General features: G+C 46.5%; 1 protein-coding gene across 1 annotated transcript; it reads left to right on the plus strand.

Moving 5' to 3' along the window:
• Positions 1-5,185: 5,185 nt before the first annotated feature.
• Positions 5,186-16,118, plus strand: LOC135910805 (26S proteasome non-ATPase regulatory subunit 6-like). The gene is made up of 8 exons (XM_065442911.2): positions 5,186-5,439; positions 7,009-7,214; positions 8,085-8,230; positions 8,670-8,889; positions 10,524-10,632; positions 13,632-13,800; positions 14,910-15,015; positions 15,920-16,118. Exons 1-8 carry the CDS (start codon positions 5,298-5,300, stop codon positions 15,986-15,988), a joined length of 1,167 nt encoding a protein of 388 aa, XP_065298983.1. The 5' UTR covers positions 5,186-5,297; the 3' UTR covers positions 15,989-16,118.
• The last annotated feature ends 490 nt before the right edge of the window (positions 16,119-16,608 follow it).

The following is a 16,608-nucleotide window of genomic DNA, read 5'->3' on the forward strand; positions in this document are numbered from 1 at the left end:
AAGACTTTATTTGAAAACAAGGTATTGATGGGTGACCTTGTTGGCAGCCACGAGCCCATGGGCCCATGCGGCTTCAGCTCTCTTGATGACTTGGCCTGTAGGTCAGGGTCGGAGCTGAGCAACACAGCCTCCCACTGCTCAGTATTACTTCTTTCGTGATTTGTGTGATTTTCCACTGGGCACGACCACATAATATGGAACAAATCTGTTTTTTTCTTACAATGGCTACATTTATTAGGGTATTGGTCCGGGTAGTAGTAGTGACATATATAGGCTAAGGGGTTGGGGTAGGTGTTTGCCTGAAGTCATCTCCAAGCTACTTCTTGTCGCTAGTTAAGCGATTTGTGTGCTGGGGGCTACACTTCCCTGGCTAACCTGTAGTGCTGAGTTATTTCCTGGTAACTGAACATGCGATCCCTCTCTGATCCTAGCGTGAGCCGTCCGGGTTCTCGGTTGGCGAGTCCTCGAGCGGCGGTGTGAGCGGCATCGTTGCCGGGTAAGGAAGAGTGTGCTGGCGCCCAAATGATCTGGATTGATCGTGGGCGTTGGTTGGCATCTAGTACGTGTTTTACGGGAGCCGAGCCCCGACCTTTCGCAATATAGCGTACTGCTGCTCTGGAATAGTTAATAATGTAATGACAATGTATGGAGGTTATTGCCAGAGCGATAGCCGCCTCCTCCGCTGTTTCTGTGCTTCTGGTGCGGATTGAACCACCAGCGCGTATTTGACCTGAGGAGTCCACCACTGCGAGGGACATATAGTTGCATTCTATGTATTCTGCTGCGTCGACATAGACTACGCCTTTGAGGGCGTGGAATTTCTGATGTAGGGCTTTGGACCGTTCGGCCCTCCTTTCCTTGTGGAATTCGGGGTGCATGTTTTTAGGGAGTGGATTAATTTTGAGATGGCGCCTCTGATCGTGAGGAATGTCTACTTTAGTACGTTGCATCGACTCTTAGTTGATGCCGAGATGCTGGAGAATGTTTCGCCCGGCGGCACTCTGAGCTAGCCTTTCGTAATGAGATATACATGAAATACGTATAAGAAATACGTGATAAGAAGATCTTAGCCTGTTTCGTAGACGCGGCACAGTACAGGACCAGGAAGGCCTTCGTTGCCACCACGATCAATAAGCAAGGTCAAGTCACAAACAAGTCAAGACCCACAAGTCCGAGATAGCAGAACAGGTTGCCATCGCACTCGCGCTCACAGACCGGACCACCACCCACGTCTACAGCGATTCACGCTCGGCCGTCAAAGCCTTTCAGAAAGGAGCAGTTGCAAGCCAAGCACTACAAATAATCAACAGATCCGCACCGCTGCAGCATCACACCATCTGCTGGTTCCCGACACACCTCGGAGATATCGAGGACGCCCCTCGCAATCTCAATGAGATGGCTCACAGGAGCGCGCGAGACCTAACCCTCCGCGACGCCACCTATTCTGGTCGTGACCATCCCAGCGAGAATCGGAACCTTCCCTCCACATATAACGAGATAACAAAGCACTTTTATCTAGACCGCGGAATATACAGCACACATTACAATAAGCTCACCAGGCCTCAAGCCATCACGTTCAGAATGCTTCAAACCAACACGTACCCCACGTAGAACAGACTACATCACTACATACCTGACCTAAACAAAACATCATATTGCGAAAATTGCCATGGCACACTAGACGTACATCACTTGCTCTGGCCGTGTGGTTGGACCCACGCAAATAAGGATCGAGACTTCGCCAGGCTACAAGAAACATTACGCAGCACGGACCTGGTGGAGCAGCTCTGGGCCATCCAGCGAGCCCACGATGCGGCCAGGGAGTTACAACTCCCGGTCCCATTGGGGGAGTAGCCCGCTCTATGGGACCTTGCGTCCCGTGGCTCGCAGGACCTTTCATTAAAGTTATTCCATCCATCCATCCATGAGATATAAGGTGCGCTTCCACAAGTTCCTCGATGGCGAAACGAAAAAAAAATATCTTTTTTCGACATTCCGACAACTTGTGGACGCAACCTTACGTGAAATCACGCTTGTGCATATTTTTGCGTGCAGTAGGCGGCATACTCTTTTGGTCGTGGCGCATGCGATACGCCATGGCTGCTTGTCGCAGAAACATGAGCCTTCTCCTGTTTAATGTTAAATAGGATTAAATCAACGGTGATTTTTATGTATAGGTACATCATGTTTTGCGGCGTAAAAGTACGATGGTTGGTTTCAGATCGAATCACACGGTGCGTACCTAATACTCTTCGTCAATATGTGACGCGCTAATTTTTGGTCACGGATGCGAAGAGTTGCATGGAGAAGTCGCTCTAGCCTTCGTAGCGTTGCATATTATGTTTGAAACAGAGTACAGGTCTTCAAGGAATGCGAAATAATAAATTACACATGTCGAGGCTAACCTCCGGGCCAAAGGCATGTGATACTGCCGGGATCAAAGTGTCGAGGAGACATCTTTCTATGTCAGAACAAGAGACTATAATGTAAGGTGCGGTATTGTTTAGAGCGTGTCGCACTACGGCACGGGGAAAAAAATAAAACATTACATGAGAATAACTTCGTACACATTCTTCGTATAGAAACTTGGTTCTTTAGCAATAATGCGCAAGCAGTATAAGTCACAATATTCTAGCTACACCTGTCCCTGGGTTAGCGAAGAAGCATTTTCTTAGGGTGCTACTTGGTCAATTCCCGTTCACACTTCCACGCAGTTAATAGAGCAGTACCCGTTGATTTCGACATCGTAATAAAAAATCTGCATTAACATACTTAGGATATCTGCATGTCGCAAGTTCAGCAAATTCTGGTGTTCTCATTTGTACTTGCGCTATTCATTAGTGTTTGTTTCCTTGTCATTCACCCTAGTAAAAAAACTGGCAATGTCATTGTGTCCGACTGGAAAAAAGAAAAGAGAATTCTTGAACCTAGATCACAGAAATACTGGGCGAAGCCAGGAATCATGGCAAAAAAATTTTTTCCAGCAGTGGTTTTCAACAAGTTTTCATCTCTACCCTTCCACCACTGCACCTTGCCATATAAGTTGATATCACAATTTGGGAAAACACGAGCTCGCCATAAGAGGCGAAGGAAAAAATTGGCAACTTCGCCCGACGGCGAAGCATTGGAAGCGATATAGCAAAGTTTAGCGTTGCGCTGAAGACGTCTGACTAAGCTGGCGTGATGACGAGCACCGCCAGCTGCACGAACAGGAGTCGCAGCTCGTTGGGGCACGAGATGAGGCGGAAAGAAAAGCTACCGGCGTTTTGTCAGCGTCCAAAAAGAAAAAGGAAGGATGACGTAAATTTAGCTCGATGTTTACTGCCCGTTCTGCTGCTCAGACCGACGTGCCTGCACCGAGGCACGCAAACAGCTGCTCAGCATGAGTGCCGTCGTGTGCGCGCGCACAGTTCTCATGGCGGCAGAGGGAGCCACCAGATTGCTGGCCATTCCTACAATAACTACTAGAGGGAACTCTGGCGCTCGCGTCTGCGGGAGCTGCAATGAGAGCGGTTGTAGCGGCAAGGAAATTATGGGAAGTACATGAATTTGCCTAAACTTCGTCTTGGTGGCTTCAAACGGCTTTGTGACTTTGTAAACTCGTAATTTTCGACAAGTACTGCGTAATAAATAAATAAATGAACATCATTAAAATTGTCCGGTGGCAGGATTCGCACACAGGTACACTATCACAGAAGCCTGATATCGAAACCATTAAGCCACGGACGCATGAATCGACAAGCGAGTGAAACGCCCTTATGAATTTATCGCGGGCATGCCAGTGCCTTGAGACGCTTGGTGCGTTTCGATTTCGGCCACACTAAACAATCCCCTCCAAGCCGAGGAAGCGGCCATAGCCCTCGCGCTCTCCCAAACAGAGGTTGAAGTCATAGTGACCGACTCCCAACAGGCGTGCCGCAACTTTGCTAGCGGCAGAATTCATACCACTACGCTCCAGATCATCAATCAAAAGCCGCCAACGAGATCAGTCATGATCATCTGGGCGCCAGCTCATCAAGGCATTCCTGGCAACGAGGTCGCCAACCACGTGGCTCGATATATGACCCACCGAGCCGACGCCGAGGAATCTGAACCCGAGCGCATGCACCCTTTAATCTCGTACCAAGACATCACACAACACTACAAGCTAACCCGCAGAACATATGCACCCCCACACAAGTCACTACGTAGAGAGCAGGAGCGATTCCTCCGAGCTCCACAGGTTAATACATTTCCCACTTAAACAGAAATCACCTCATAGCACCTACACAATTCTCTCCGCAATGCCGCTTCTGCGCCGAGCCCGGGTCCCTCGGGTCCAGAGCGGCACCATTAAATCCTCCGAACCCTTATCCCACTAACGAGCTTTGGGAGAGAGCCTTGGCCAGCTCCGACCTCGAGGATCAGCAACGGCTGATTGCGAGGGCCCAGGACGCGGCCCTAGCTCAAGGCATTTTGGAATGAGGACGCCTCTCCAAAGCTGCATTCACCCAATAAAAATGTTTCTTCTCTCTCTCTCTCTCGATTTGGCCACCTGGACAAGCTCAATCGTTGCAATTAACTGCGTGTTCGCGGTGCCTTCTGCACTTCGAAGAGTATAGATTGCGCTGAAACTTACGCCAATAAGATTTATATAGCGTAATATACAAAGCCACAAGAACGTCTGAATACACAAGCACAAAACCAAACAAATCCATGCAATTCCCATCATTCCTATGGTGGTACAATGACTGCAGCGCCAGACTTCCCTCTAGTAATTATTGTAGGAAACTCTATGTATAGAGCCAACTCAGCACAGCACGATGGTTCATCCACTTGGCCTGGTCGCTGTTTGCAGACAAACGCACTCTGCGTTTCTGGACGCTTAACGCTCCGCTGGTGGGAGCCGCGCACCCGACGCCGATGCCAGGACAGCCCGACTACGTGAGGCCAATGACGATGCCGTGAATGCGCCTGGAGGGCCCCTGTATTGCTGTCGCAATAAAGCAAACCCTGCTGCTCGCCCCCAGACGCCCTGGTTGACTCGGTAAAGAAAGCTTTGCTTCAAAACCGGCATCGTCATCATTGGTCGCTATCAAATCGGCGCTTTCAGTACAGAACACCAGCCAAAGCACGGGCTCGAGGTTTGGGTTGCGCGAGCCCTGACATTATTGGCTCGTGCCGGCGATGCGCCGCAATTCGACGTCCGTGAGCACGCGCCTGTTCTACCAGGGCAAGAAGAAGACAACGACGAGGAGTCGGAAGCATTAGCGGCGCTTTATTATTTTTGTCGCGTTAGGAACCAGTCTTCCTTCACCATGCCGCTAGAAAATCTTGCAGAAGAGAGCCTGGAGAAGAATCCCAACCTCGAGTTGGCCCAGATGAAGTTTCTGCTGTCCCGCCACGAGCCTAATGACGACAAGCTGAAGCAAGATCTCATGACAGCCATCACCGACCAAAGTAAGCGTTATACTGTTGCGGGCCCGTTCGGACTTGTCGTCGTCTTTCTGTCTGAGTAAAACATGGCGTTTTGCTGCAGAGCACTACTAAAATGAGCGAGAAGGAGCCAATTGGCTCTGTTTTTAATTTAATGTTATTGGGCACAACTATATCCTTGCTTTCCTCTGTGAGCACACTTTAAGGTGTAGTAGATTTTAGTAGAATTGTGGTAGAATTTGCAATTTCCCCCGAAGAGGCGAAGAATTCACAGCAGTAGTTGCAATGCTAAGTGTTTTGCTTGAAATCCTTGGACTGTTTTGTGCGACTTGTTAGTGCGAAGCAGCACGCAAGGCAACATTTGCTGGGCTCAGAGATTAGCGGCCTGACAGCTACCACGCGTCTGCGAAAGCTTGCGCCATGCGCTCCACCAGGGGGCTTTGCAGGCGTCGCACCTCGACACTGCACGAGATGGGACTGTCATAGCGTATCCGCAAAGAGCACTGGCGCCGGCACCAGTGCACGTCCCTTTCAGATTGTGAGCCCTAGTAGCGTTTTGCAATTTTTAATGAATTGAGGTGTTGGCGCCACGTCGTCCTCGCTCTCACAAGTCAGAACGCAAGCTCTCGCCTGCATTCTAACTGCGACCCGTTAATGCCAAATCAAAATACGCCAAGCGTCTCAATGCGCTCGCTTCCCACAACGAGTTCGTAACGCGAAGGGCCCCACAGCGGCGTTCAGTTTGTATGTACATTAATGCTTTCGAATTCACAACTCATAAGTGCGTAAGTTTCCTCAAATTTTTTCTACATATCGAATTTTAAAGAAATTGGCGGATCCCACGCACTGTCGGAATCAATGTAAGCGAAGCTAAGCTTTCTGCGCTGTTTGCTTTGATTGACGTAGCAGAAGTGTTAAGCTCTAATTTAATTATGGGGGCTGCACGTCATTAAATTTTTATAATTGTAGGTATACATTGTATAAGTACAATCACGGCTTGCAAGGCGTTTCGTTGCGTGGCGAAGACGTTCCTCTTCAGTGCGACGCTTCTTTTTGGCCTAGGTGTCCCTCGACGCTGAGCGCACGCTTTGGAGCCATTTTGCTGGCGCGTGTTCCGCATACGTGGTCAGCACGCTGTTGAGGCGCTATATCAAACACTCCCTTCAGGCTCTGGACGATTGTACTGTTTGCACTATCACTGCCCAGCACCTAAATTTGCACCTAATAGCATGGCACGTGCCATACGCACAAACTGTGAAACGCGGTCGCGGCGGCACCGGCCGTGATGCACGGATGCGAGCGCCATCTGGTGGTGTTGCAAAAAAAAAAACCCAGTGGTGCGTGCGAGCAAGACTTCAGCAGCAGCCCCCGGAAAGACGGCAGAAGAGGCAAAGAAAGCTTTGTTTTAATAACAGTGCACTTCATTTATGGCTTCCCTAGCTTCAAGTCTGTTTGCTTCATATGACTGTGACTATAGCCACAATGAGTCGTAGACGCTTCCAGAACTAGATGCAGCAGTTAGGTGTGCCGGAATTGAATCCTCTACCACTGCAAGCATTTTTTGCGGGTTCTGTCATGCACGGTTCACTGTAGACATGGCACCCTTCTACGAGGAGACGTGCGCCGAACTGGGCTGGACTCTCGACCAAGGCCTGGCGAGCAAGATGAGGGCGGCCAACGCGGCCGAGCTGGTGCGCCTTGACGCGGCCATCGAGGACGCCGAGAAGAACTTGAGCGAGACGGAGGTTCGCGAGGCCCACTTGGCCAAGGCGGAATACCTGAGCCGCATCGGTGACAAGGTATGAAACGGGATGGCAAGCTTGTTGAGAAGACAAAAAAAAGACGAGAAGCAGCGTATTAGGCGGCTGCACACTTACATAACGAGTGTAATTGAAAGAGATCTGTGTTTTGTGTTTTTGTTCTAACAGATATTGTCTTACTGCCATTTTGCTTTCGGTCAGCTTTTTCAACAAGGTTGTAAGCTTTACCGTTCCGTATCATTATTCTAGAACGTTGTATGGGATTGCAGTTTAAGGAAGGCCGGAGCCTGCGACCTGCATCAGCGCTGGCATCCATATGTGGTGACTCTTCGTTGAACTACAACGGGTTAGGAACGTCTTTGTTTGTTTCGTGTTGTCTAGTCGAACTCAGTATCACAACATGGTGCCACCCTACTAGTGCTCATGTCCGCATCTAAGGTATCTACATGGATCTTTGATAGCAGTGAAGATGGGATTCACTAATCTGTCCACCAAAAAACTGCCTCATGGTGAATAGCTGAATTTTTTTTCTGTGAATGATGTAGGTACTGCTGGCCTTCCTTTCAGCAACCTCTCATAAAACGTTTCTTTTAGCCCGTTGTCAAGACCGCATGATAATTATCAAAATGGGTAGCTCCTACGGCGATGACCTATGATGACGCCGGAAATGTAGCCGGAAAGTTCCTAGTGGTAGTAGGCAGGTGCTAGTATACTACTAGTAACTATCATAGTATACTAGGATAGAAGAAGCTAATGTACAGTAGTGCACGCGTAAACCCAACCGTCGCTCTCAGTTTGTACGATACTACGGTCCACTAACTTCTTGTTCGGCTTGTTCAAGGGTCATGTGACGCATACTCTTTTCCCAGTCTGGGACGAAGCTACGATTTCTTGTCTTTATGCCGATAGGCGGCAGCTCTGGCACAACTGAACAAGACGTACGAGAAGACGGTGGCCCTCGGTCATCGGCTGGACCTGCTGTTCCACCTGATCCGTTTGGGACTCTTCTACATGGACCATGACCTTATCACCCGCAACATCGACAGGGCCAAGAGGTCAGTTCATATATGAGCACTCCACTGGTTGGCCGCACGCTACATCGCAACACTGTGCGTGTTCGCTTGGACGCACGATTTTTTTTTCACATAATTTTAGCTTGACCCACTATATAGTTGCGTAGTTTAGGCATTCGGTTGAGTTCACAGTACATATATATATTTTTTCTTTTTTTTGGGGGGGGGGGGGGAGGCAGATTCATAGTTCAGAGTAGAGCCCGATATGACAATTTATCTTTCTGTCTAATTTTCACTTATTGGCACACTTCAGTAAAAGAAAACTGCATGCCTGACTCACAAATATCTTCACGACAGTGCGAAACAAATCTCATAAAGTTGTTTTGTTGCATGCCAAGCTACAAATCCACATATTTAGACAGCAGCTCCAGAGCTAAACCTTTCTCTACGGTCATGTGCTATCTTTCACGCGTTCTTGCAGTCTGATCGAACTGCGCGGCGACTGGGACCGGAGGAACCGGCTCAAAGTGTACCAGGGACTGTACTGCATAGCGGTGCGGGACTTCAAGAAGACCGCCAAGCTGTTCCTGAGTACGGTGTCCACCTTCACCTGCTACGAGCTGATGGACTACCAGTGCTTCGTCACCTACACGGTCATCGCTTGCATGATCTCTCTGCCGCGCGTCGAGCTCCTCGACAAGGTACGAGCTGCGACCGAATGCTGCAGTCGCGCTTCGTACTTCTTGAAAAAAATATATTTCCGGCGTTTGAGAGCATAAATGTACCACATGCGCAACGGAAGGAAAGCGTTGACTGCTAGCGAACAAATGCCAACCGAACTTTGTCTCACGTTTGTCGAGTCCCGCGGTGCTTAAGGGACAGTCGTATCAGAAAACATTCGTGGGGAACTCTTTATTTCTCAACGAGAAACACTTTGCCTCATCCGTAGATTATCATATCATTTCAAATACTGATTTGGCTAATTATCATGTAGCTATAAAATTACTTAAAACTTCATAACACTAAACTTGCCTTGAATAAAAACTACTTGTTGCCAAAAAATTGTCTATGGAAGAGCAGCCCATTTCACATGAATATCATTTCATAATAACTAATCTATTAGCTTAGAACTTACTGCATTGTTTGGTTCCTTTACAAAAGCAGCATCGCTTCTAATAGAAATTTGGCGTTGTTGCTCAGCATATTTTCTACCAGCTTATTGCCACTGGTTTACTAACCTAACAGTAATATCCCTGTTGCTCCATTAACTTCTAATTTTTCACTCCCAACTACGAGGTCGCCTTGAGCTATGGGATTTCCTTTTGCATGTTTTATCGAGCGCAATCTCTTTTGGAAAATAATCATTTCTAGTGGTTGAAATGTAAGTGCATATACGAGGAAATTCCTGTCATTTCAAGCCGCTTAGTCGCATTACCACAACGCGGCGCACTGCGAACATATAGGAACAAATATTTGCAATAGCGCGAACCCTGTGTTTGCTGCAGAAAATTCCCGAGAGATGACTGAGTACGTTGTAACGGAATGCGAATATAATAATACAAACACAACTACGAAAGGGGTGTACGCTTACCGGAAGCACTAGAGTTAAAAGTTGATATACACGTCCAGCAATGAAGTTGAGTAAAAGAAGATTGGTTAGAGTAGTGATGGAATAAAAATCAAGGAAGCAATGAAAATCATATCGGCAGAGTCATAGCTAACTTTACAATATAAAGTAGAGATAAGCGGAATGCTAGATTGCATCGATGTACGAACACATGGTTGGCTAACGCAAGCTAAAAGGCTATTTGTAGCCACGCTCATTTAAAGGGGATGCCATTAGCAATCATCAGATTATCATCATTACTGTGCTCAACCAAGACTCTTACTTGTATATTAGAATTTATTTCACAGTGAATTCCATCACGGATCATCCTATCATCATCCTGATCATTGCTTTACTGAGCCAAGACTACTGTGTTCGAAGTTTCAAGCAATTCCAGCCGCACAGTTCTGAGCCGGACAAAACGCATTAGCACAGCAGATGTCCTATAGCCTTCAGAAGTATTGTTGTTAGGCCTTTCTGTCGTGTACTCTAATTTATAGACTCAATGATTCCCTTGTCTTTGTTAAAAATACGCATGTAACACTTTAAGCGTTAACGAAGACACAAATTGAGGTCAAATACGAAGCGGTTCGCGCCTGTGCTTATTTTGTGAACGTCCCTATCTTATTTTAGGGCGCTGTTTAAACTGAAATAATGAGTAATCAACCGCTCCATGAGGATGCGCTAAGCAGATGCTCCATTTTCGTCCTTCTGCTTTCTCCCGTAAAGGTTGTCAAAGGACCCGAGATCCTCGAAGTGATGCACGGCATACCGGACATTAGCGAGTACGTCTTCTCTCTGTACAAGTGCCGCTATGCGATCTTCTTCAGAAAACTCGGTGAGCACCTTCATCTATTCGCTTGCATTAACTGCTCCTCTTCCTTCATTTCTGATGTAACCCAACGCTGGGCTTTAGGAAAACAAAGAGGAGCTGGCGTGTTATTTAATCGGTTATGGATGATGATGGTTTGCATTGTAAGGTTTCCGTTATGCCATTGCTCTATCTTGCAATCAAGTGTTATACGAAGATGCAAAATTATATAAGCAGTGATAATGACAATTTATCGGATTGTTTACGCTTCCTTTATGTCACTGTGTTGCCTTAAGCTTGTAGAGAAGTCTCCGGCAATACTACAGGTATTGTTTTGGTCAAAAAAGGACAATACGCGTGTACGTGAGAGGAGCAGGACGATCAAGATGCCAAGCAGGTTGAGTTCCGAAAGATCTGCGTCGTAATGTGAATAATAAAGTTGTTTCAGAGGTTGTACATGTACCAGCTAGTCCAAGCCAACGCACTAGGGGAGGATCCCACAAAGCTGACGTAGGTTATAATCAGCCAGGTTTCATTGGTAATACCGTCAACGGAAACCTTGAGAGTGCAGATAGTCGAGCAAGACAATGCAGTAGGCTTCCTACCTCCGCCGGCTAGACTTAAATGCGATGTGAAGAGATTTCCTATGCATCCACGCGCCTGCACTTGGATGCCATTTATGACCGCGTCCTTGCTTGTATCCCATGCCGCATGACAAAAAAAAAATTGTTGCTCAGTGTTCATGCAGTCACGTTTAGCTCCAGGATGACCGATTGTTGCGCTAGTTAGTCGAGAAAGAGCAGAGTAAATAAGGAGGGGCCCATTCTTGCCCACTTTGTTCGTTTGTGTCCGTATAATAATTTGTGCTGAACAACCATTATTATGATCACTTTTATCTATTGGTGAAGATGATTCGTAAAGGCCTTCACTGGCTTACTGATGCTTTAATTCATACATTCATTGAAGCTTTTCACTATTTTGTAGAGTTATTGTCTAATTGTCACATACACCATCACAATAAGCTTCGCCATAACATCAACACAGGACACATCAGTAGTTTTTGTGAAGCTTGCAACGCGCGTTGTAAGGACGCAATATAATTTGGCAAAGTGTATATTTTCACTTACGCCTTTATAATGGCTATTTGACATATAAGCACTAATTGTGGGTCTGCACACATATTAGTGGCACTTCTATTCTGCCTATAAATGCCTATGTCGATGTCGGTGCTTATCTTGCATTTTTTAGAGCCTAAAATACGTTTTTTTTCCCTAGCCTTATCTTGTTTCTAATAATATTAGCCTCTGAAAAACTTGGCTGGAGACAGCCGATCATTATCAGAAACATTTTGCTGGTGTAAAAGCTGTAATTGACAGCTTTGCAGCAGACGAGAGCATCACAGTGACAAGGGCTTGAACTGCGATATACGCGACAACATACGCTTGAAGGTGATTCAGTGTACCTGCGCGCTCATTTAACGTCTTTAGCCGACATCATCGAGAAATTTCAATGCTCGAGCGGAACTCTGACCAGGAATGTGGGGCTCATTCTGCACGTTAATGAAAAGGTTACGCATCATCCCCAATGGACCTGTTACTGATAGAGGTAGTTGGAAAGTGCAATCTGCCTCGGACAAAAATCTGAGCAGTGATCATTCTAGAATTCCACAGGACGCTGGGTCACCAAAGTTGCCGAAGTACAAGCATACGCCCCTAACTTTGGTAGATGATGAGAGTTCCTTTTTCTGCATACAAAGCAATACACAGTGAAAAAATACACAACATGAAACCCGCAAATCTTGAGAGGCTGCATGTTGTTCACTGCTTTCACTTATCTCGTGCTGCTTAGATGCTCTAAATATAGGATAAATCTTGCAACCTACGCAGCTTGCCTCATTCCGTCTTATAGAGAAAATAATCTGAACAACAGTAAACAAGATTTTACCAGGCCGTGTTACGATCATAATTCATCTTCAGTTGCACAGCGGAAGTTATTATTTGTGCCTCTACCTACCTTTAGGTCAGTATTCAGCGCCAAATATGCCTTAAATTAGAGATTTAGTGCCTGTCATAGGCGCCTAAAACAGCATTTTTAGTACCTAAACATACGGTCTGTAATAGAGTTTTACCACCCGCTCGGAGGTGTATACGTTCGAAGTATAAACGCATGCAGTATTTTACTGTGAACAGCAGTTAAAAACTAGAAGACGGGCTGAACGTGTCCGTTTCGTCATCCGTTCGCAACAGTCATTACCTGTGCCATTGCATCAAGGGTCCGGACGCGGCAGACTGATACTCCCTGGTGATCGCTCCACCTTTTAGCACCCTTCCGCGCTGCATCTTCTCTGCATGACAAGGCACCATGCAGGGGAAACGTAACGCGAATCAAAGCTCAAACCGAATTTACTTCCGCTGCCAACAGTGCTTTATGCGTTGTGAAATGAACCAAACGAGTCTGTTTCATTCGTCAGATCTCAACATGTCCCCCGCGCCGAGTTGAAGCAGAGAAAGGGCTCATGATAGGAAGCGTGCTGAGGCGTACACTTTGAAGGCGCCAGGGAGATCTTTCGAGTATTTCGAATATTGCAATATTCGAATATTTCGAATATTGCAAGGAAACAGAATTGAGACGTGTCTGGTGCATGAAGGTGAACACTTTGGAAAGACGGTGAACTTGAGGCCGAATTCACAAAGCTTTATCCTCCGTAAGTGACATTTGCCATTGGCCGGCAACCTTCGGTTACGATATGTCCGCCAACATGAACAGCTGGCATCTGCTCTTACGAACGGCTTCAGCGTCAGAATTGTTTTTTGTGAATACTGACAATTCCATCCGCTGGGGCAGTCTAAAAGTACCGATGTCAACATTCCGCAACTGTAATGTCGTGCTCCTAAACACATGAACGACGATGTCATCGCTGCGTTATTTTCGGGCACTTTCACGAAGCGTTTTGAGGTATTTCCTGTTTTGCCTAAGTGAAACCCGACGGCGTGGGTGTGGTCGATGTCCTTCTGTATCCGTCACAGCACACGTCGAGCGCCTGCTCCAGCGCGACCGCATCTGGGCTCCTCACGTGCGCTACTACGTGCGTGAAATGCGCATCCTGGCCTACTCCCAGCTGCTCGAGTCCTACCGCAGCCTGACGCTGCAGTACATGGCGGACACCTTCGGGGTCACCGTATCCTTCATTGACCAGTGAGTGTCTTTCACCGTGTCCTAAAGTGCGCCATGCATTAGCAATCCATTGCATACGGATTTAAAATTATCCTCGTTATAACTTGGACCGGGTTCTCTAATCAGCTTGCTGGATGGTCTACCGAGAAGTGCCAGGGTTTGAATTTTTTTTCAGACAAGGAAAGCAATTTCACACCACACTGTAGCAAAAAAGAACAGATACATATCCAGTCTATCTTAGTTTTGTTAGTATTGAGTGCACCATAGCATTGGCAGGAAATACGTAAGTTATTAAAGAAAATTTTGGCGATATGCCCTGTGCTGCACAATTAGGTACGCAGAAAGCGCAGTGCTCAAGGAAAGAAGACTTCTGTAGTTTTGTCGCCGAACGAGTGCATGATTTTTTTAAGATGGCATGGTTAAAACGAAATATTTACCATTTATTCAATGTGTAGGCTATAGCAGCAGGGTACTCAGACCACTCGTAACAAATAAAGATTTAATATAAAAGCAAATCTTAGTCGCATGCGTGGCTGTTAAAGTAGACATATGTGGGAAGAAGATTCCAAGAGGCGATATGTTTGTTTTTAGGAAAAAAAAACGCAGGGGGTCGTTTTACACCCTGTTTGTGTCTGTCGGTATTACCTTTGTGTCACAGTGTTCTTTGTGTCTTTTTATTGAGTATTTTCGCCTTGCTCAAGTCTGCGGCGTGAATTTCAATGCACTGCTTCATTTCAGTGCAACTCATTATCTCATTATCTAATTTCATCTTGCTCATTATGCCAAGAATACGCCATCTACAGCGCAATTCACGAAGCATGTTGAAGCAAGAAGCTGAACCCGAACAAAAGCGCTTCTCTGTACTTTTAGCCAAGCACAGACAAGTACTAATTTTGTCAGCGATGGAAGCGGGAAAGTGGCTCCAATTCGCTGCTACTTCTGAAAATGAAGCTATTGAAATGTGCACTGCTACGATTCCTGACAACAAAAACTTAAGAACGTAAGATGGTGTAAGTAACAGCCCTTCTTTCAAAACTAGGTTGGCACAAAATGAAACTTCGTTATAAGATGAAATGGCTATGCACTAGCTGGTGCATAGCCACTAACAATAACACCTTGTCTTTACGCAGGGAGCTGGCGCGCTTCATCGCGGCTGGACGTCTTCACTGCAAGATCGACAAAGTGGGCGGAGTAGTCGAGACTATGCGGCCCGACAGCAAGAACTACCAGTACCAGGTGCGACTGCTTACTCAACGTGAACAACTCGAGTTTTTCTCAAGCACAACATCAATTAGACTCAGGGTAGCAAAACATGTGCGTCTGCAGTTAATACGACGAGCAAAACGAGAACACGGCGAAAGCAGGAGCCAACGTTTCGACAAGTGGATTTTTTTTTTCAAGGCGACATAGGCTTTCCTTAGTATAGTATATATAAGTATGGTTCCTTTAAAGGAGAGAGGAGCTAAGGTGAGGGGGGGGCGACACCTGTGCCCTTTAGAATAATTATACGTATATATACTATACCTAGGAAACCATATGTCACTTTGAAAAAGGCAAGTCCTCTTGTCGAAACGTTGGCTCCTGCTTTCACCATGTTCCCGTTTTGGTCGTCGTCTTGAACTTCCATCTCCCAGCGCCCCAGTGTTTCCTCTGTAGTTAATGGTAACATGTCATCAAAATTCAAGGGAATAATTTGGTATGCCGCCCAAAGTAGCCCGGATGTGCCGCAGCGTGGTTTAGAGAAGATTGATTACTTTGCGTTCTCAAAACGCTGATGTAGGAAAGGCTACGACTCTCAGGAATGTGCATTTAAGGTTCCCTTTCCCAGTCGATGACTGAGTGCCCCCTAAACGACGCTGCGCCACGTTGCGGATACTTTGTGCGGAATACCAAGCTTCCGCGTAGAAGTTTCGTCACAAGAATTACCAAAGTGGCTATAAACAAAGCAAATGTGCGTTACTCAGTTCTAGCAATATTCCGGCCTTACGTATGAACTTTATGAACCATGCGTTCGTCCATAATAGGACGACTTGTAAGCCGCACTTCCATGTGCAGTCTAGGTAGCGTTAACAGAACCTCGACTGCACCGTCAAAGCCACCATGAAGGTACGAGTGACAAATTATCACCTTTATTTTGCAGGCCTGCATAAAGCAAGGAGACATCCTCCTCAACAGGATTCAGAAGCTGAGTCGTGTCATCAACATCTGAGCATCATCGCTGGGCCGCTTGAACTCCCCGCGGGTACCTTCGCAATTTTGTGGAGCGTATGGTCACTCGCACGCACCCCTCCCCTGGCTTTATTTTTTTTTCTACAGCATTAAAGTTTTTTTTTGCGTGCCTCCGCTTATTCTCTTTAACGACAGTCTGCGGATTTTTTCGTGAGTACGTTTCCTAACGACTAACTTCCAATCTTCTCTCCCCTAAGCATTTTACTTTACAGCAGCAGGAAACATATTTAGTTTTTCCATGCATGCAGAAGCATAAAGAAGCCACACAGCTGCTGTTGACTATCGCACCAGTATTTACGTTCTCGCATACATTCTTGCATGAACAACCGAAAGTAGCTTTTTCATTTTCTTTATTTTGCGCACTCTCAAAACATGTCGGCAGTATGAGGAGGAGTGGCACTAGTAACTCTGTCAGTAACAGCATTGTGGAATGCAATAAAAATTAACATATCGTCACCGGGAGCGCAAAATGAAAAATGTACATTTCAAATGTCTTCAGATGACGCGGCAATCTAGAATCAAAAGCCAAAGTGATGAACCGCCATGCGTGCGTGCACGCGTGCAATCTGATCAATCACTGGAAGCTGCCATGAAGTTTCT

The sequence above is a fragment of the Dermacentor albipictus genome, chromosome 5, assembly GCF_038994185.2.
Source record: "Dermacentor albipictus isolate Rhodes 1998 colony chromosome 5, USDA_Dalb.pri_finalv2, whole genome shotgun sequence".
Classification (NCBI taxonomy): domain Eukaryota; kingdom Metazoa; phylum Arthropoda; class Arachnida; order Ixodida; family Ixodidae; genus Dermacentor; species Dermacentor albipictus.

Bases quoted from the DNA above. Each gene is read 5' to 3' on its own strand.
- LOC135910805 (XM_065442911.2), top strand. From the start codon at position 5,298: ATGCCGCTAGAAAATCTTGCAGAAGAGAGCCTGGAGAAGAATCCCAAC. The intron at 5,440-7,008 runs GTAAGCGTTATA...GGTTCACTGTAG, and splicing joins GACAGCCATCACCGACCAAA to ACATGGCACCCTTCTACGAG. The intron at 10,633-13,631 runs GTGAGCACCTTC...TATCCGTCACAG, and splicing joins GATCTTCTTCAGAAAACTCG to CACACGTCGAGCGCCTGCTC.